General features: G+C 40.2%; 1 protein-coding gene across 14 annotated transcripts in view; it reads left to right on the top strand.

The window, feature by feature from the left end:
* Positions 1 to 1222: 1222 nt before the first annotated feature.
* The window catches only part of svila (supervillin a), a 59868-nt gene continuing 39687 nt past the window's right edge, over positions 1223 to 21403 (top strand). For 7 of the 14 annotated variants that reach the window (XM_026179120.1, XM_026179122.1, XM_026179121.1 and 4 more), the window contains exons 1-3: positions 12196 to 12674; positions 18268 to 18331; positions 20651 to 20742. In XM_026179120.1, the coding sequence (XP_026034905.1) occupies positions 12617 to 12674; positions 18268 to 18331; positions 20651 to 20742 (214 nt within the window). In that variant the 5' untranslated portion in view covers positions 12196 to 12616. Of the gene's footprint in view, positions 1362 to 12194; positions 12675 to 18267; positions 18332 to 20650; positions 20743 to 21403 lie in introns of those variants that run through there. The other 7 variants (XM_026179116.1, XM_026179114.1, XM_026179126.1 and 4 more) reach the window with 5 other exon arrangements.

Genomic DNA, 21403 nt, shown 5'->3' with positions numbered 1-21403 from the left:
AAGAGACCAGCAGAGGTCTATTTTAGGGAGATTGAGTGCTGTCAGAACCTCAATGTCAAAGTTCTTAAACCAGTTTTGCCAATGAGTTTATTTTTAGACACTTTCCATTAAAAGCAAGTTAATTTTATGTCCAAGGCGCAAGCAAGGAAGAACTCACAACTATTCCATACAGTTTTCTTGACCTCTGCAGCACTATACTGTCTGTAAGAGGAGTGGTACTATTAACTATTATTAATAGTACTATTAAGTGGGAATGTTTTGGAATCAGCAAATTCCTGCATAGATAACTGATGTTTATCAAAGTCACAAACTAATTTGGCTAATAACTCCAGATTTTCTGTCAGGTTTTTATTTATTTTTTAAAACAGGTCTTATCTTAGTTACCATAACAAAATATAGTGTGTGTGTGAGCACTTACTGCATTAATCTTTTTTTTCTTTTTTCTTTACGCTCAAAAGAATACGCGCTTGCAATTTCTCCAAGAACTACTTGGATTTTGATGTTCCAGTTAAAGTGATGAGGGTTGTAAAGATGCCCTTTCTCATAAAGACTCTAAATCTGTTCTTCTGAAGACAGACTGGTTGTTGTGAACCACATTATTCAAAGGGAACAGATTGAATTCAGTTCCTGCAAAGATTGCATCTGACCTTAAAGAAGTTTAATAGAAGCAAAGAAACTGCAAAGCACACTCAGTAACTCTAAAATGGTAAATGGTTTTTTATTTATAAAGTTTATAAAGCAGCTGCTTTGTTTTCACAGTGAGCAATGAATTCAAAATTTTATCAATAAATTTTAGAGGAGTGTCATGACAGCAGTCCATAACCTTTTTGCTTAAAAAGAAGGGAATTCAGGTTTGGGATGGTCAAATCAGGCCTTACTACAACTATGAGCTTTTTTAAGTTCCTAAATTCATCCCAAGTTTATAAATGCAAATTTCGATTACAGTTTTTGAGTGCAGCGTTTTCCTTTGATTTGACTTCTCACTGTCCTCGGTTTAATTGGCCTCATGACTAGTACTTGTGATTTTCATCATTTGATTGATCTGGCCTGCCGCTGTTGGACTGGGAAAGCACCGTTCTAAATTTGTCACCCACCTACCCACCTCTCGAGTTCACGCCTGCTGTAGATCTGGCCACCGCACATGCGTCCCTAAAGGAGGCTTGTAGATAGAAGGTGGGTGGGGGGTATCTGGGCCTGTCAGTCTATCTTTATGCCCCAGTAGTCCTATCCCACAAGCCTCCAGAGCGCTGACCTTCCACAAGGCTTAGAACTGTTAGACCCCAATATCCTGGAAAGACTTCTGTATCCACCAGAAACACTTACTAAGGATCATTGGCTCTTTGATTACCTACATTATCAAGGTATGTTCTCTACGGCTAGTGAAATAATGTGCTTAAGTTACTTTTTTTTTTTTTTAAAAAAGATTTTAATAATGCAGCCAAATATTAGATGATTTTGAGATTGTTTCCTATCAACACCATATTTTTTCAGACTTGCTGTTCTAAAATGTCGTTTTTAAGTGGTGTCGTTGAAATACATTTTAGATTATAATACAGAGGCTTTATTAATAAGCCGGTGTATTTGAGTTTTTATGTGTATTTGAACTTTAACAGCTTTAAATTGCACCAGTCTATACATGCCTTCTTTTAACAGTGACTTGTTGCATATCTTATCTATGATTTTTGTAGAAAATATGTCGGGTGGGAGTTATTCAGTGATTTGTTTTATCTGTGTACGTTTCAAGCAAACTAATGGCCTGAGTGAGATTTTGAATCTGGGGGGCTGGTGAGCTCCTCCATGTGTGATTCATTCAGTGGTGAGTGACTGGTTGGGGAGACTACAGTTGCTCATTGTGCTGCACCTGCTCTCGCTCCGTCAGGACACACAGACAGAAATAGAGCCCTGCCTAACAGGGCAACACACACAAAACATTTTACACAAGCTTTTCCGTTTATACAAACCCCATCTTTAATTATTACTCATGACGAGCTTTAGCAGTGTTCTTGAGCCAGCTACAGTCAAACTGCCTGCAGGTGGTGTGTGAGGAAGTCTTTCTTAAAAATAATTTTCATGGAGGAAAAAAAACAAAATAAAGAAAACACCCAAACTATTTGGAATGAAATATTCAGGCTTCATATACAAACACTCCTGTATACATCATTTAGTCAGAAAACCCAGAGCAAAGGGAGTTATTTTTACCTCTGCTCCAAAAATACACGAGCCCTGGTTCACAGTCACTTAATTGGCTGAGGTCTGATCTGGTTTCCGACTTTGAGGAAGAAGGGAAAGCAGAGCGGTGACGTTGTGACCGTCTTTGGTTACACATTGTCAGTGGTTGACTGTCATTTACTTTTCTCAGCTGTTTGTCGTGATGTCAGACTTTCTATGATTTCACTGGCTGAGATCCAAAGCACCTAATCCAGGAAGCGCGTGTGTGTGTGTGTGTGCGTGCGCGCGCGTATGTGTGTGAGAGTATTAATGTATGCGTTCTCTCATCTGGAGAACTTGAGGCAGTGTGATTGTCTATCATTTCCTTCCAGCGACTTGAGTTCAGGATCTGATGGCTGGTTTATCTGTCAGGATGGATAGTGTGGTCCTGTGCTGTTCTATCAGAGGACATAATAAATTTGACTTGGACCTTTATTTAAGGAACAGAACGAGCCTTTATGAAGGGTTAGTGTTGTCCACAGCTTTATTTTAGCCTGGACATCCTCTTGTCATTAGCCGGGGTTCACTAAACCACAGGACTGATGTATTAAATAGTACTTAGAATAGCTTAAGCTTTGTTTTGTTTACTGTTCTGTCATTACAGATCAGCCTTTAACCTTGTAAGGTTCCTTCGTTTGACATACTTTGCCTTTGTCAAATCACTGGATCAGCATGACACTTGGCTTCACAGGTCATAGCTTTACCTTTCCATTGTCTGGTTAGCCATTGAATATTTTTAAGGAAAGTGATGATAAAATTGTGTAAAATGCCACTAGGAGTACACTGGCTTCCTGTGGTTTGTTTATAGCTCCTTCTGATCTTTCTGTGACTTTAAAAACTTTTTAAACACTGAATTAGCACTGTGCTAATGTGTCCATGTAGCAAAGCTGTGTTGGCAAAGCACGAAAAGTATCTCTACCTTTTTAATGTTTTAGTCAAACACTGGATCATCAAAATGCATAGATTGCATCTAAAGGATGGGCTTAGCACCAGTTGGTTAGTGAAGACTTACCAGGCGTTAATCCTCCTGACCAAAATTTACTAACTGACCTTCCTTCAGTATGATTGAGCCCATAAAATCATCAGGGAAGTGTTTGCTGAGCTCACAGAGTGAGGGATCCACAGACTGTACAATTCTTTTTGTAACCAAAGCAGTCGCCCCCTACTGGTCTTTATAAGAATGCTTATTGAAGGCACTTCGGCACTGGCTTCACTTTATGGAACCACGAGCTTAGTCCATGTTTGTATATTGTCTATGGTACAAAGGATTGAAATTTGGTACGGTCATTTGGAGAAAGTCCTCTGGATTTGTGTTTATGCTTGCATTTTTTTTAACCATGTCTCTGTAACATCTCACAAGGTTCTGGAATCCTGGACTTTTTGTAAGGAAGTACATAGAAAATTCAACGAGCCACAGATACTTCAGAAAGAGAAAACTTAAAAAAATATATACTAAGGACAATATGCATAATTTGGAGAGATTAGAAAGTTTTGTGGTGCTGAAAGCTTGTTGTTTTTTTTTTGCCGTGAAGCCACTTAGATGCATATACACCATTCTTTACGTAGCAGCCAGAGTCTTGCAGGACGCTTATTAGTCTTTGTGATCCCTTGTGGTGACTCTTGTTCATTTTTACTCCTACATGACAGCTTTTCTTTTATTTTAAAATCACAAGCTCTGGGTCTGATATCTTATGAATGGTGATTTATAGAGCGCAAGTAATAGCATGTAGGAGGTAAAGTATTTGTCCTTGGCACTGACCTCAAATTTTGGTTTTGGATTTGTTCTCCAGCTGAAAGCATAGTCATTTGTGATTTTTGTTACAGTCGTGTGTGGTTCAAATGTTCAAATCAGATTGTGTCATTGAATCCATGTCCCATTTTGGCATGAAGTCTGCCTGGATTATCTTGAAACATTAAGTGTTAGCTGCAGCATTGAGCTGTGGTGTTGGATTTAGTAGATGAGATGTAGCTGATGTAAAGTGAGGGTGAACTAACTCTATGAGAATATACTGCCAGCACTGTATTGACAGTCTATCCACAAGTCTATATGTTAATGAAGCTCAAGAACTCCTCTTAAACTGATGTGAATGTTGAAAAACTGGAATCATCAGGTTTGACACTAAGAGAAGACATAATTCCCTATGTTCTGTAAACTAGGGACGGATTGATCCGATATCTTTGCGATCCTGGATTGGATCAGTGAGCCCACTGATTGAGCCAGTCAGTGGGGCTTGGACTCTGTTAATTATATTTTCTGTTTACTCCAAAAGTGTGCAGGTTGCTAGCAGGGAAGCTAACACATAATGGAGGAATGCAGGAAGTTTGTAGCAAAGGGCCAGCGGAAATATTTGACATGTGCAATAACTTTTCTTTGAATGTTTGCAATCGTTTTTAACTGGACTGCAAACTGTTGTCAAGCAAGTTGATGAAAACCTTGGACACGTGTTGTTTTTTTTTTTTTTTTTTTTTTTTTTTTTTAAACGCCTTCATTTAACTTTAACTTAACCCTGTTACTCTCCAACATTTTCTAATAAATTCCAGTAATGGTATATATTTTTTCGATGTATTTATTTTTTACATTCTGTTATAAAAAGTTAGATCAATTCTCTTCCTCAGAGATATAAAAATGAATGTAACCCTACTAATGGATCTGCACTTGGTATTGGCAGATACCTTTATGTTTCATGTATCTGCCAATCTTAATGAATCTGGAAAAAGTTGGGACTTTGCATCCGTGCTTGAAATGCTTTCAAGGTAAAGCGTTGTTCTTTTTTTTAAATCACCATGTAGAAGTCAAACACGGGGGCTGACTTGCCACGTCTGCTTTTGCTGGCCAAGACATGACGATCACTGCTAGGAGAGACTATTTAGCAAAATAGTTGAGTTTATTTAGGTATTTCATTGCTCTTAGCTGAGTACCTGTGCCATTGATAATGTTTATTCGGACATAGCGGAGCTGGACTACCAAGCCCATAGTTCACTGAGTTCCCAGCTCTTAACTCTGGAAATAATTGCATCTTGCCAGGCACTGATCATTGTAGCTACATTTGGTTCCCTTTACCAGTGGCAGCCTCCACTCTGCTGGCTCGCCTCACTCTGGGTCGAGACATGAGCTTTCCTCCAGTATCTCTATCCATACCCTTAAGCGTTCCCATCCTCCAGGATGACAGTTCCTGGGAAGGTGTCCGTGGCGCTTGAGGGTGGAAACAAATTCTCTGGCAAGCAGAGTTGATAAAGAATCTTGGTTCTGTAGCGCTCTCTCCTCTCACCAGATGTGCAGTGTTTATCACTCTAAAGCACACACGTGTTTATTTAAGCGCTCAAAGCTGTGTGTGCGGACGCGTGTATGTGTGTACGCACGCTGACTTGGGTATAGATGTTTCCCCAGGGCTCAGTTGGAATCGGGTAGTTTAGACTTGTTTCAGCTTTGCAGGTGCATCACATGCCTCGTGGGTCACATAATCATTGAGGAGCAGATGGCTTATATAATTACATATTAATCCTAATTGCAGTTACAGGTATGGAAAGCGTGTTGTCCACTGACTGTTAATATTTTAGGTACTTAATCACGGGAGGAAATAATTCATCAAAATTTGTTGAGGTTCTTTTTTTGAGTTATGTTATTTTCTGGATAATTTATTCAAAGTAGACTTCAGATAAGCTCACATTTATTTGCAGGTATTGGATCTGCGTTTGGTATCGGCAGAAAGAGAGAGCATATTTTCATATTTCTATACTACAGTGGCTCCTTGTTAAAAATCAGAATTAAATCTAAAATCCTTCCCCTCGCATATAAGGTCTTAAATAATCAGGCGTTATCTTATCTTACTGTATCACCCCAGTAGAGCACTTTGCTCTCAGACTGCTGCCGTACATGTAATTCCTATGGCATGGAAAAGTACAATGGGAGGCAGAGCCTTCAGCTTTCAGGCCCCCTTTGATAAAGCTTATAGTTAGGGCTGGTTCAGGTGACCCCAAAACCTCCCTGAGTTACACTGCAATGGATCAAGGCTCCTGGGGGCTACCCATGATGCACTGAGTATTTCTTTTTCACTCACCTTTTTATTTATTAATTTGTTTGTTTGTTTAAACAAAGATAATTAAAAACCAAAATGCAGAGGAAAAAACAAACAAGATTAACAAAAATAAGGGATGACATTTTTCTAATGGCTTTATGGGAAATTAAGGTAATTAAATTATTTTCCACCTCCGTCCCTCTTAAAAAGTAATACAATATTAGAACATTAGTTAGCTCATGTTTTAACTCTGTGTTGGGCCTAGAGTTGAGTTGCTGGAGCACTTCAGAGACAATGAAGTCTGCTTAAGACCTCTTATCTGTGTTATTCTGGGAAAGCTATGCTGAGGTGTTTGTGGGGGGTTTTCTGGGGGTTAATAGAGCACTATTGCCAGAGAAGGTCAGCGTTGCAGGATCTATTTTCAGTATAACTGTAAAGTTTCAAAGTCCGTTCAGAAAGCAAGTTGATAACGAAGTTTTAAGATCTTGTCCAGGAACGTCTTTTGAAGTTTGAGGTCTGATATATCTGACCTGAACGGCTTTTCAGAGCTCAGGTATCCCATAAAGTTTCATATTTGAGTCAGCTAGCCAACTTATGTTAACACTAGCCCTTTTAATAGGAATACATATGTTGGGCTTTTTTATTGGGTGAAAAAGGGTTTAGAAACGGTTCTTCAGTTCAGTCCTTTTATTTCACACAACCCACCCACCTTTAGGGAGCAGTTGTCACTTCTATACAATTTATGAATGTAACTTGCTAAGCGTGCTAGCATTGGATGATAAATTGGTACACCACCATCTGGTCTAACTATTTTCACTTCTGGATGGGGTAGACAGCCTAGCTTCAAAGTTGCATCACAATTATTATTTTTTTAAATATCTGCATATGTTGAAAATACTATACCTTGTTGAAGGTTGTTCAAGTACCTCCCTTTTTAGGAAGTAAATCATAAACAGAGGGGGCATGGAGCTCTCACACTCATTGCTCATACTATGGAACTTGGATGCAAGACATTGCAATGACCTAACAATGTGACATTTTCATATTGCATAGAAATGTGTGCAGATGCTATGAAATGGCACAGCCCTACTTCTCCATAAAACTGACGTGAGGCTAATGTTAATGATGCAAAATGAGTCCAGAAACCATGATGGGACAGCAGCTGTGTCTTTCATATATATTATAAAATATAACATTTCTAGGCACTCCTGTGTTTTAGTTGAAGAGAAGACTTTAAACCTTGTTTTATCATATTTGGGTGGTTTTGGCATTTTATTTTAGATACAGAGCTGTTCTAAGAAGGGTCAGCAGACCCAGAATCACTGTGGGGTTACATTTATAAGAACAAAAAATTAGTGATCATGGAGATGGGGATATTGGCATCAGTTCATGAGTGTGAAGTTCGTCTGATGATTTAAAATGGTCCAAATTAAAGTAGTCATAAGTTCAAAAACCTCCAATAAATTCAGCATCCAGACTGGGAGAGGAACCAAACTTCTTTTAAAGTAATCGCTCTATATTGAGATCAAGTTGTCAGTGACATGTTGCAAAAACCTTCTGTCTTAACACACTATTTGAAGGTCAAAGGGCACCTAGAAGAATCTGTTTGCATCATACTGAAAACCCATCATGCCCAGTAAAAGACATTTAACAACATGGCAAATGGAGTTTTATCCTCAGCCTCCCGTCCTCTAACTCCCTTCACGTGTGCATATGAATATCTTTACCTTTCATTCGGCAGCCCCCCTATATGGAATTTATGACTGTGATGCCGGGGTTTGAGCTCTGTTATGTATCTGCAGAGACAGCATGGCCACATGCACTGGAACCGTGCACTGCTCTCTGGCCAGACAAAACGGATATCTTTCCTCGGGGATGCTATAAATCTGGACTTTATTTCTAGGAGCACTGCAAAAGAGCCCAGAGAAAGAGAGTACCTTGGAAAAGCTCGCTCTTTTCCCTCTTTCTCCACATTCTCTGTCTTTAGAGAGGTTTTCCAACCGGGAATGTGATGCAGCCATTAGGCACTTCTCTCCTCGCAGACACGTTGTGATGCCTCTCCACACAGGGGGTCATTCTAAGTGCAAACATGTCCTATCTGGAAGTGTTTATCTAATAATGACCCCATGACTGGCTGCACATGTGAGCTTGTCCAGACTGAAACAACGTCCACCTTGAATGTGAACATCTGGGGAATGATGAGTGGTGAGGTGTGTCTCTGCTATTATGATATTAAGCACAAACTTCTTCACTCTCAGTCATGCTAAACTTCAAAAACGTAAAGTGTCTTTCTCACAGTGTTTAACGCCTTAACCTACCCATACATCCTCGCATTTTAACAACCGACTGCTTACGTACCAAATGACACTGTTTGTAGTACATATTTAAAGTATCTTGGGTAACGCAGCTTCATCTGAAATATTACTTTCATAACTTTAACAGTTAAGCTACTTTTCTTTTCATGCTAGTTACATTTCATTTGTTTTCATGGCTTAAGCTATGAATTGATTAGCTGACAATTTAGTTGTTTTCAGTTTTTATTGCTTAGGCTTTGCTTAGGCAAACTAGCAGAATGACTGCATGTGACAATTCAACTTATTTTAATACTTGCCCTTAAAGAAAAAAATACTGTGAATTATTTACTATCATTCCAAGCGTCAGTATTGAGCTGTCACAATCTCTGACCATACCAAAAGCTTTGCACTCACACTGAATGCATGCTTATTTTGGCATAAACCCATCATCCCTAAGCTTTGACCATCAGAACAAATTCTCACTTCTCTCATATAATAGATGAGTTTTGATACTTTAGTGGTTTCCTCAAAAAGCTCTCGTTCAATAGAAACACAGTTGTAGTCAGACATTTACATACCCTCATCATGGGCGTCAGTGTTTTTCTGTGTTACAGCAAAGATGTCTTAAATTTCTATGTTCGCTGCCATTTGTTCCAGTTTATGGTCTCCATTCAACCATTCGTTTACGTGTTGTAGGCTGGTTTATAGTCTGCATGTGAGCATTTACAGGAGCAAACGCAAGCTCCCACAGAGTTTCTAAGGAGAGTAAATGGGAATTGTTTTCTGTGTTTCATTATAACATGGATTTAAAAAGAGTTTAAAAGAAGTAAACACAGTGAAATTAAGCTTAAACACTGATTTTTAAATTAGGTAATCAGTAGCAGGCTTAGGTCATCTGATTTGTTTGAAGTATTAAACAATACTCTGTTCACATTCCCCATATTTGATGAAACAGCTTTTAAAAATCTTTTTCTTTTAAAATTATTTTGTGTGCGCTTGTTTATACAGTACTGCGTCATCCTGTAATCCTGCCAAGTAAAATCTGATTATCCACCACAAAGACGAAGAAAACAAGAACAGTGCATCATTGCAGCAACCTGTAAAGTCTTGCCCACCCTTGGCACTGAAGACTCATGATTGATAATAACAGGGCAGAAGCAGTCTAGTGGTTTTGTTGAACTGATGTCATCCCTAAAGCCGATGAGTCAAAATCAAACATTACATACAAGGCAGACATCCAGATGGGAGGTAAAAGTTTTTCTTCGTCATTAGTACAGTTGCCACACACATTTAGAAATATGTGTGGGTGGTGTGTATGTGGTTTTGTTTTTTTTTCTTTTTTTCTTTTTTGGGGGGGGGGGGGGGGGGGGGGTTAATATGTTGGCATTAACGGCAAGACAAATGGCTAAATGCACATAATTAAAGTGGCTGGTTGACTTAAATTAAAAGTGCAAATTAAATAAATTTCTGCATGTTTTCAACAATTTATTGAGAAGTTGCTTAAAGAGGATTTTGGTTAATTATTCAAACCCTCTGACCTTAACTTCTGTAAACAGGTATGAACATAGAGACTGTAGGCAAGGACAATATTGAGTGATATTGGTGATTATTCAGATTTAAGCAGGCTTTGGTTGCACGCATTTGTAAACGCTGAATGGTGGATGGAAACGGATAACTGCCTGATGCTGTAAGCGGACCCACGGTGAGTGGATGAGACTAAAAGACGATGCTTCTGTTAACATATTCTTCTGATAACCTTTTCAAAAGGGGAAAAAAAACATCCTCAGACCATTGATGGTTAAATAATTTGTTTTTCAGCACGAATCATTGCATAGTTTATCTAAAGTATATCTCCAGCCTTCATACCCTGTTACTGAAAGTACTGTAGGTATTTTTGGTCATGCCATGTCGAAGCTTTGAGAGTGCATGAAAGGCCCACTGATATGTAAAAGGCAGAAAGCTGAGGGTTAATTAAAACTTAGGACCTGAAATCTCACTTGAACAGGGAAGTTGCAGAGTGGCCTCTAGTTAAACAGCAACACTCATAATATTGTCAATGGGTGTTTCTTGCGTTTTGAAATCCCCATTTATCAGCAGTTGTGATTATCAGTAGCTAAAGGTCGGCTAACGGCCAGCTTTGGCTGATAGTATCGGCGTCCTCTAGCGCCTTTATCTCCTTAGGTAAAATTCACTTGTATGCAAACTCATTCATTTTATGAATACACTGCATCAGTTGTCAGGTGTCTGTCAGTCTGCGAAACTACTGACATTGAAAGTAACACTTTGAGCGTTGCGTGCAGGTAGCGCTTTCTCCACCCACTCAGCCACGGTGTGAACTGGCAGCTCTGTGATGGATGTGTGCATGTGCGCCACTCACACGCTGAGCCAGATGAGCTCATCCTGGAGAGGGATCCAGACATGCCACCTCTACAGTTTACACACCATCGTCAGACAGTCCTGTTACATCTTAGCACACCTTTATAGTCCAAGGTGGTGGGAAAAGGCTGATTTATGTTCCTCGTCAAATGTTATGATGGATGCATGTTTGTGCTTTCGGTACAGTCCAATAACCTAGTTTAGATTTGCAGGAAGTTTTAAAAGAGCTCCATTGAGATGAATATATTTTAAAGAAGGTGGTTTTTATTCCCCCCCCCCCCTTGACACCTTTCAGCCACTGAATTGAGAAACTGACATTTGTGGCTGGTTCCATCCAAAAGATCTGCTTTATGTTGACTGCTGTGTGTTTGGCGCTGACAGCTTTCTCTCTGTGTGCTGCAGAAAGATAAGATGCATCACTCCCCCCCCCCCCCCCCCCCCCAGTATCTTGTTAAAGGCACCATCAGGCACTGTGCCAGCCTCCCTGTAGTGCCCTCTCACTACAGTGATAAGCATGTCGTTGTCACATTGACGTATAGGTGAGGTGTGTGAGTGCAAGCACATTTGTCTTGTTCTTGGCAATCACGTAAAGCATATTCATACAATAGAATAGAATGGGTTTCTACATGCCATGACTCACTGTGTAACATTGGTGTATGTGGGCTTGAATCACACAAACACGTTTGATTAGTGTGTTAAAAGGAGAATTGTGGGGATATCAATAAATCAACCTAGTTCTCTTCCCTTTGCACCTCTTATTAGTTGTTCTAGGAAGAAGCAAACTGTTGGTGTAATGGTAACATTAGTCACGAGCAGACACATTTCTGTTTCCCCCATTACAGCTCGCACGCTCCTTCGTTCTTTTCCTGACTTTGTTTCGCTCTTTCTTTCGTACCTTCTCTTTGCCCTTCCCAGCTTTTTTTTTTTTTCTGCCTAGCTCCATGCTGTTCCTTTTATTTTGTCCCTGCTGAGAGATGACTGGAATTTCTCATCAGACTGAGAGGGTCATTTGAACTTTCTCGTCTTCTCTTCCTGCCCTCATTATTTCCACTCTCGTTCTCCAGACTCCACACTATTTCTCTTCCCTCCCTTTTCTGACGCTCTGCACCGGTTTCTTTTGGCATCCCACTCGAGTGTGTGAGCCAAGGGAAGGCAGTGCTCTCGTGGGACTCGCATAACTATCTCTCTCTCTCATGCATGCACAGTTTTGTTTTGTTTTTTTCTCTCTCTCTCTCTTTCTCTTCTCTGAGGCTCACTCTGAAGCATGCAGGACACTTTGCTCCAGTCTGCAGTAGAGAAGGGGCCTAATTTTGCTCCCTTGGCTAATGAGCTTAGCCCATGCTGAGCAGCTTTTAGACCTGCAGGTTGTTGTTATTGCGGGCACCGGTTAGTCCACATTGGTTGGTGAGAGGAGCCAGAGCAGAGGAGTGAATCTGAGAAGAGGTGTAGTGCAGCAAAAGCTTGAGCACTCCTCTGTTTGCCTGTCAGGACCACCACTGCTTATGCTGGTACTGCGGCTGGGACATCTTTCTCTCTCCCCCTCCCTCCCTCTATCCTGCTTCTCTCTAATACTACCTGACTCGCCTCTCCCTCCCTCTCTGCCTGTCCCGGAGCACTGACGGAGTACTTTTGTAGTTGCATCACTTCTCGGTCAGCTGTTCTGTCTTCCCGTGTCTTTCACTTCTTTTCTGTCTTAAACTCTCACCTGACTCTGTTGCCAAAATGTACCGGAATCCATGGATCTCGAATTACCTGAGTCACGTCAAGTTCTGCAGCCAAGGTAAGTGCAGTGACTTAGGGCTCTGCAGCTCAGATTTTGTAGCTCAGGCAGTGAGCTTGGGGACTGGTTACTCTGGTTTGGGCTGTTGGGACTCTAAGCTCATAGAAGTTGGCAGGCAACAAACCGCAGACTCCCTTCCTCTCTGCTCACTGTCCTGCTTTCCAGCCAGCTGTCCTTGCACTGCAGCTGTAGCCTCCAAGGACACTATGTAAAGATGAGGGATTCTTAATACTGCAGGGGGCTGTTTTATGTAGGAAGCTATTTCAAGGCTCCATACCTACTTGGACGTTTGAAAAAGTAGTTTTATGGATGTGTTGTGAAGGCGTATATGGTTTTGCACTGAATTAAACAAAATTTACTGACTTTGGATTTGGGTCATTAGGAGTATTCAGTAGGTTTTTTTTTTCTTTTTTTTCAGTCTAGATACAGAGATAGATATGGAGAGATAGAGATGGATATAGAGAGATGGACACAGAGATGCTGTATGGATATGATCTGTTGCACAGCACTTAAGCACTGTGTCATAAGAGAGCAGTGAATAGCTGAGCTCAGTAAGCTGTTAAAGACGGTCTCCATGTGCAGGGAAAAGGAGAACCTGGTAATCAGGACAAAGTAACTATTTTTAAGCAAGACATGGGGTGTTGCAGAAATATCTACTTTCAACATATTTTTGTACTTGACACAATTTATTTGACTAAATGTTTTCACTACACATGTCCTTCATTTATAACAGCGAATTGTCAGAGAAGCTAGTAGTGTCTGATCTGTCAGTATTGTCATTTATAAAAGTTGAAAAATGAAAGGGTCATTGCATAGGTTGACCAACAGAGGGCACACTGCAACTTCACTGCTGGCAAAAACTTTGTTAAAATTTTTGCTTCTGAACTTGAGTTTCTTGTTTAAGGTCAGCTCTTTCAGACGAAATTTGTGAACTGGACAAGAACAGCATTCAGTGAAAAGCCAGCAAATACATCGCAAAACGCCATTTCAAAACGACAACCTCCTTAAAACAGGACCTTCTTGCTGCGCGGCAACAGTGCTAACCACCGTGCTGTCAATCATTAATCAACAATTTTGAATTCGAAAGGTTTGAATAGAACGCAAAGCTTGGTCTAGTGCTCTAAATGACCCAATTATTCATGGCTTTGTAATATATAAATGTCATATTGTGTATATCAGAAGCACTGGCTGACGTCCTGACAGGTACAAACATGTGAGAAGTACTGACATGTTTGTACCTGTCAGTACTCGGCATTAGAGACAATGTGGCATCACAGATTAATATTATCAGTGTTGAGGTCTACGTTACAGTTTTTGCATTATTTCCTTCACCCCTGTTTATACACCCACTGATTGGCCACTAGTTGATACCTGTGTTTGTCTGAATGCATCTCATTATATTTTCTAACTGACACCTGAGTGTTTAGATCTGCTTGTCTGTGTTAAGATGGATGTGAATCTGCAGCAGGTGGCCCTCAGTGTCAGGCTTTTATGTGAGCATACAGAATAGTCTTGTGTTGTTCGGAGGAGGATGTGCTTTGAAGCTTGTTTGAGGAGTTTAGGTTGTAGAAGTACGCTTTCATTCAGACTTTGCAGCTGAACTGCTTTTATAACCATTAATACTAGTGTTTAAGACCTAATTGGCTTATTGTGGCATCCCTGTGCTTAGAACACTGTTTGGTAGCAGTGGCCTCACCTAATTTCTGTCTCTCCATCTGTTTTTGTTTTTTTTTTTTTGTTTTTCCCCCCCCCCCTCAATGCCTTAATTCTTAAGCTCCTGTTAGTGTGGAGGCTTTAGTTGCAGCTTGAGCCTCCCAGCACACAGAATCGGTGGGCAACTGGAAAATTGGTGGGGGGTGCTGAGACTTAAATGTCAGGCACTTCAGGTGTGATGTAATTCATACAGATAAAGGGTGGTTACTTTTGGGCCTGCTGTAATCCCAGGAATCAAAGTTAATCCTGGATCGTAAATTAGACATATGGTCAGCCACTGATGCCTCTTTGGCTGCCGCACTGGGTGTATTGTGGGTTAAGACATGGAGCTTTAGCCTCATGTTACTGTCAAGTTTATCAGAGCCTTCCCAAAGTTAACTTAGCTTCTTTGTTAACAGACAGTGTTATACAACAACCTTTGATACCATCACATAAAAGGCTTGTACACTTCAGAACCTCAATGACACTCCACTGAATCGTGAAATGATTTTATCCTCATGTTTTATCTGCATCAAGCTGCCTTTACAGCGTCGTCGACACACACGGGGCACAGTGCTGAGGAATTCCTGGCGTATTCCCTTGCGGCTATAGCAGCCATAGTGTTTCTGTAGATTACAGCCAGCATCAAAGGCTGTGGGACATCTGTGATCTTTGTGGAGGTTTTTATGCCTGTGTCTGGAATGACGAATGAATTGAGGCCCTTTCTGGGAACCGTGGGGATGGTGGTGGAGGGTGGTGTCACTCCTGATGGACCACATGCCACAGCATATAGAGTATATGAGGTGTAAAAGGAGTACAGGTCTGGTTTGTGAAGAATTAAGTCTGAGACTTCACAATAGCATAAGACGGCTGCCCCCAAGGGTAAGAAGGCGTGGGTTATTTTTTGCAAAAGCAGCTAGTTAAACTTTACATCTGGTTTTGTTTCACACTATAATTTAAATGGAAATTAAGATATTTTTCAGTTTTGTTATTCCTAAACATTTAAATCCACTGACCACTTACATTATAGACATCTGAAAAGCATGAATGATGCCAAGAACAATTGGGGTAAGGTGGACGAGTACTGAAACCGGTGTGCTTCATAACACGCGCACGCACACACTTTCATATCTTAGTGAGGACATCTAATTGGCAATGCTTACTCTAGCCATGAAAAATTAATGTCTAACCCTTACCTTATACCTAACCATAACCCAACTGTAGCCCTGGCACTAAAACCACATTTTGAGCCTCAAAAATGCCTTCGAACAAGCCTGATTATTATTATTTTTTTATTATTATTTCTTATCCAAATGTTAGTAAATTAACTCCTTTATTCTCATGTATTTCCAGTTTACTCATTAAATTAACAGCATTAGACATCTTTAGATTTCATCAGACTTCACCTCCTTTAACCTGGCATTCATGGCTCCATGTGGGTATCACAGTACAGAAAGATGAAATGGCGATGCAATATTGTGGATGTTTTTAAAGTAATCTTGTGGTTGCTGTGGCCGTGGTAGTCTGTATTAAAACACCCAACAATTTGTATCAATTTAGTATGGTTATGTAAAAGATAGCATTAGTTGTGGAGAAAGGGTAAATGATCACTTTCTTTCTTTCTTTATGCTTCTTGAACAAGCAGTGGGATATAAGACACACGTTGGCTTTTTACCAGTAACAAAGGTTTCGATTTCACTTAAATTACGAGGAGTTGTAATTGTTAGCTCTGGATAAATGTTGTCTTTCACTTCACCTCAATTGTCTCCAACATGGCTATTAGCTGTGGTCTGTGGAGCTCAACAAAGCCTTCACTTATTGAAGAGTTTTGGAACCTAACTGTGACAGTTGAGCCCAACACAGTCACATGTTTAGTTTGGCATCTGGACCAGAGCTGGAAGGCTGCCCTCCAGTACAGCAGTCTAATATTCAACACTACTTGTTGGCTACATTTGTAAAGTCATCCACATGTTAAGTGATACTGCTTCGTGTATCATCAATATCGCGTATTGCTTTGTAGCTGACGTTTGGTCAATAGTGGTCATTCCATTGTGTAGAAAACTCTCTATTGCATTTATTTATAGCTTTAACTCAAAGTTGTGAGAAGCTTAATTCAGGACTGTCTCATTTTCTATTGCTAATGGAAATCTCAACAACTGTAATTTAAAAAATACTAGGTGCAAACCAAATAAACATATACAAGATGAATTAGACATATAGCTAAGCTTTAAAAAAAAAAAATACTGTTTGAAAGGAGAAAACCACCGAACACGAATGCCTTACCGTTTCAAGTGTGAAGCACGGTGGAGGGAGCATCGTAGTCACGAGGGAGCAATGGATTCAGCTTTTTATAGGAGAAAACCAGGATATCAGTTCTAGATCTGAATCTCGGGGAAAAAATGGAATGATGAAAACACTTTGACCCAAAGAGCACAACTAAATTAAGAAAAAAAATGGCCTAGTCCTGACCTTAATCTGTCTGAGATGATATCACAGAAATATCAAGAAATAATAGCTTCCTCAACCTTTTGCTGGTCTCAAAAATTAGATGTTCAAAAGTCTGTTACTGCCAAAGATTAAGTTGCATTTAAGCTTGTATAAAATCTAAACTTCATCTATGTGTGATCAGTAAAGAGACTTTATACCTGCTTGAATGATGTTGACTTAATCTTTTTGACTCTGGTCAAAAGAAAACGCAGTCAACTCTGAATAAGATTATCATTCAAGGCTCACTGTGTTTCAGCAGCCCTATTCCATCCAGCTGAAACAATACTCAACTACCCCTAAACCCATACCCGCACACCACCTTCTCCAAATAGGCCTCCTTTCTTCTCAAATGTCTCAGATGATGTTTTGCTTAAGTAGGAGGGATTGAAAGCATCAACCCAAACATCTTTAACAGGGACTAACAGATCTGGAATGGGGAAGGGAGGGGCGGGGGTTAGTTTGGGGTGGGTAGCCACTGGGGAGATGTTAGGGGTTTGGGTGGAGCAGTGGGCAAGTTTAATGGGGTGGGGGGATTTGACCTTGAGGTGATCTCGGAGGGGATGGAAGTAGGACCACATGTTTCTCCCAAAATTGCACAGCTCTGGCTACTCAGAGGTCCAAGTGCAGCCAGAACCGCACGTTTGAGGTTTAGAGCAAATAGCAAGCATAGATGTTCCCTACAGGGATGTGTTGCACAACTTGGGTTTCTCATGAGACTGTTGTGATGTTTAATACCCACTAATGCCCCATTTTGGTGGGATGGGGGGGTACTGAGGCTGTATGTCTCTGTAGGCAGGTGTTTATACCACATTGTTCCCGTGTTTACCGACTTGATTTTTCTTCCTAATACACACCAGACTGTAGAAAGTTGGATTGTGTATGTAATTAGGTTTTATCATACATTATGCTTCTGATGGCTGAGGAAACTATCTGTGCTCTCTGTATTCCTGGAGGGTGCAGTGTAGAAATGCTACCCAGTGACAATGATCCCATCTGCACTGCAACTTTGATGTGTGGTGAAACTGCACTGTACACAGGCCGTCAAACGCTCTGATGTATGATCTCATACACAACACATAGACTGATGCTTAAGAAGGAGACGGTGTGTCTGAATATAAATGCAACAATGGTGTGTGTGTGTGTGTGTGTGTGTGTGTGAACTAACATAGACTACTTATTGTGCGATATGATTCAGTGGGACAGGTAGATTGTTTTCCACATTGTTCGTTTTCTCTGTGGAAGGCCTCTTAATTAATGTGGTCCTGTGCCAAGGAGCTGCAGAGAGAGCTGCTTCACGTTAACATGCCTACGCTGCTCTGATCATCTGTTCATCTGAAGACACAACCCCGGGTTCAAAGTGAAATTAATGGACCGTGGAACATGAATAAATGTTACTCTTTTCTTCTGTCCACAGGAATTGGGAGTGAGAACCCCATTAAACTAAGCAATCCCAGATTGCTACAGAAGAGAGCATTGAGGTAAGATGTGCAAAAAGACCTTTAAAAAGTAAAGGTGCTACTTAGAAATGTAGCAAACAGGCATCATGCTCCTGCAGGGGAGCTCAAATCCATGACTGATAGTGTTTCCTTGTGTTTGTGTCAGGTATGTCATGTGTTTCGGATCATTGTAATGCTGAACACTGAAGCCATTTCTAATCAAACACCTAGTACTTCATGGTGGATGAAATTCCTTTGTCCAACAAGCACTGGTTGAAATCCAGCCGCAAACCATGACAGACTCTGAGTTTTATAGGTAGCTGTATCGATACTGTTGTACTTCTTCCATACTGACAAAGATTTTGACCTAAAATTTCAAATTTGTATTCATCAGTTGGCGCAGGTTTTCAATCCAGTCCTTGTATAGTTTGGCATACCTCAGCCTTTCCTTCCTGTTTCCCTTCCTTAAGAGCATTTTTTTTTGACAGCCATGCCTGAGGTTTCACTGAACAGTGAAGTGGATCAACCAAAGGGCCAGATGCATCGCTCAGGTCCTGTTTTAGGTCTTTGCTGAATTTATTTTCTTTTTTCTTGTTTTTAAAGGGCATACCAGCACCATGCTAGGATATGTCATGTGTTCAGCTAATAGCTCTCACCTTGTTCCTGCAAAAATGCTATTTTATGCTTGTGCTATCTTGAACATTTTCATAGATTCAGGTCACGAAATTAAAAAGAATGTGTTTTTGCCACAGGCTAATGGTAACAAATTGTCTAAATAAATAATTAAAGCTCGTTCTTTAAGTTGTCTGTTATCTAGACCCAACACTGGTTATCCCTTAAGTTGGGTCCCATTTTATGCTCTAATGATTCTTAGGTCAGTGTTAAATGGCTCAAACAAGCGTTCCTTTGCGATGGTCGTGTAGAAGGACTGGGCTGAAAATGAGTGAAAAAGCAAACCAAAGTGCAAAGAAACACTTTAAAAGCCTCGAGAAAGAGTGAAGAATTTAGCTGAAGGCACAGTGCTGTATGCAGAGTAGTTACTTTGAATACTGCAGAATTGCTGATGGTAATGCACAGTGAACTGTAAGAGTTGCACCTTGTCCGTTATCAGGGGTTCCTCTCATTACAAATCCAGCACCGTAAGTCAACCTCACAACCGGGATAATCTTTTTCCTTTTTCCATGTTTTGTTTGCTTACTCTTCCCATGCTATACAATAAAGAATAGGAACAATGACATTGCACAACACTGCTTTACTTGTTCATCAATACACGCACTTGCTGATACAGACTGCTGCACATAAACAAAGTGGCTCTGGCTCTCTTGGAGACTTTATTTTCTTTTCATTCTAGAACTAAGAAGCAACCTTCGCAGTGGTCTCTCCCGTGTCCCTCTCCTCTCTTTTCTCTCTCTTTCTATGATCAGAGCTCCACATATAAACACCTGTGTTCTCTTCCTCATACATGAATCACATTAAAAAATATTCTCTTTAATGTAAATTTCTTTATTAAGACAGTACTTCAGATGGGTGAGGAACTAACTTGTGCTCAATAATGTTGTTGGCTGTTTGTCAAATACACCATCAGGCCTCCTTATTAACACTCTAATCTGTGAAGTTTCCTTCACTACACTTATAAGACTGTTGGGCACATCGATGCCCAAAATCTGGGTGTTGTTTTGTTTTGAAAGCACTTTGCATGCATGGTGAACATATCTAAAGATGAAGAAGTAGTGATGAAAAGAGATGTTCCTGTGTTGTGATGAGAAAGGATCCACCATGCACGCGTGTATCAGGGTGTTCACAACTCCGTGGTTTCTGTCCCTTACAGCAGCCACAGAGTTCAAGCGAGTTGGGTTTTCCCAGTTCTTGACTGTTTCCTCACAGCAGTAATCTGCTGCCAGCTCTTTTATAGCTATATTGCAAATTTGTGGTTTTGAATCAAATCCATAAATGACTTCAATATGTTGTTTTGGGGGGTTTTTTTTTGTTTTTTTTGAGAGACAGAGAAATTTGCTGCATATCTGCGAGGCTCGGGGTGTTAACGGGTCAGAAATGTCTAATATCTAGATGAATATTTGGAGATGGAGAAGTTGATGAAATTTACAGTCTCTCTTCCAAATGCACAGTTCGGATGATTAATTGCATACTTTTGTAGCTTCATCCGCAATCCACTGACTGATTAGATTCTTGACCACCTCTCAAACCGACCACGCTTCTAGCAAATAGTTCAGTGATTTGTGTTTGATCAAATTTAGATTGATTCAGTGAGCCCCTCACAACTGCTTACAATGTAAACAAATCCAGTTTCCCACAGCTCAGCCCTGTTTCAATAAGAGTTGGTATTTTTTCTGCACCCCTCAGCTTCCAGAAAGAATTCTCCTGTGACGAAAAGGACGACCCAGCCAAAAGCGCCAAGGATATAGATGTTAGTCTCTTGGCCAATCTCCCCAAAGGTGAGTGAAGTGATTTTTATTTATTTATTTATTTATTTATTTTTTACTTTTTTTTTATTATTTCTTGCTGAAAATGACTCTGAAAAACTGTGGGAACGTTGACAACGTCAGAGTTGCTGTTGTGTAACAGCAGCTTGTTTGCCAGGTTGGAATTAAGTCAACATTTGTGTAAAACCAGTTTTTCTACAAGGCCCAGCTTTGCAAAATGTTATGTATGAACTGCTGTTATTATGCTGCACTTGTTTTCTTGACAGGGTTTATTTAATGTAAGTTCCAATAAAGATCCTGTAGTGGTTCACACTGGAATGTACACATAAGTTTGAAGACGCTTTTGATTAGCTGTTTATAAACTGACTCATGTATAAACTCTGTGGACTTTTGTAACATAGTAAGTAATCAAATCAAAAGTAAACATTTTGAATATGATTTTTTATTTTTCATCATTCACTAGAGAATACGTGTTGAATATTTGAAATATACCTTTTCTTAAAAATAAAGTACAGAGAAACGGCAGTGATCCTGGATTAGAGGAGCAGAAGTGGGTGGATGGATCCATCTTTTTATGTTGTGACAAATAATTACAATCAGCTGTTTCTTTGGTGAACCCATCACTCCACAGATCAGCTTCATCCTACTCTGCAGTTCTTACAATACAATGCTC

This window comes from Astatotilapia calliptera, chromosome 9 (genome assembly GCF_900246225.1).
Source record: "Astatotilapia calliptera chromosome 9, fAstCal1.2, whole genome shotgun sequence".
Taxonomy (NCBI): domain Eukaryota; kingdom Metazoa; phylum Chordata; class Actinopteri; order Cichliformes; family Cichlidae; genus Astatotilapia; species Astatotilapia calliptera.
Note: the sequence above shows the minus strand (reverse complement) of the source record. Positions and strands in the feature narration are given on the sequence as shown.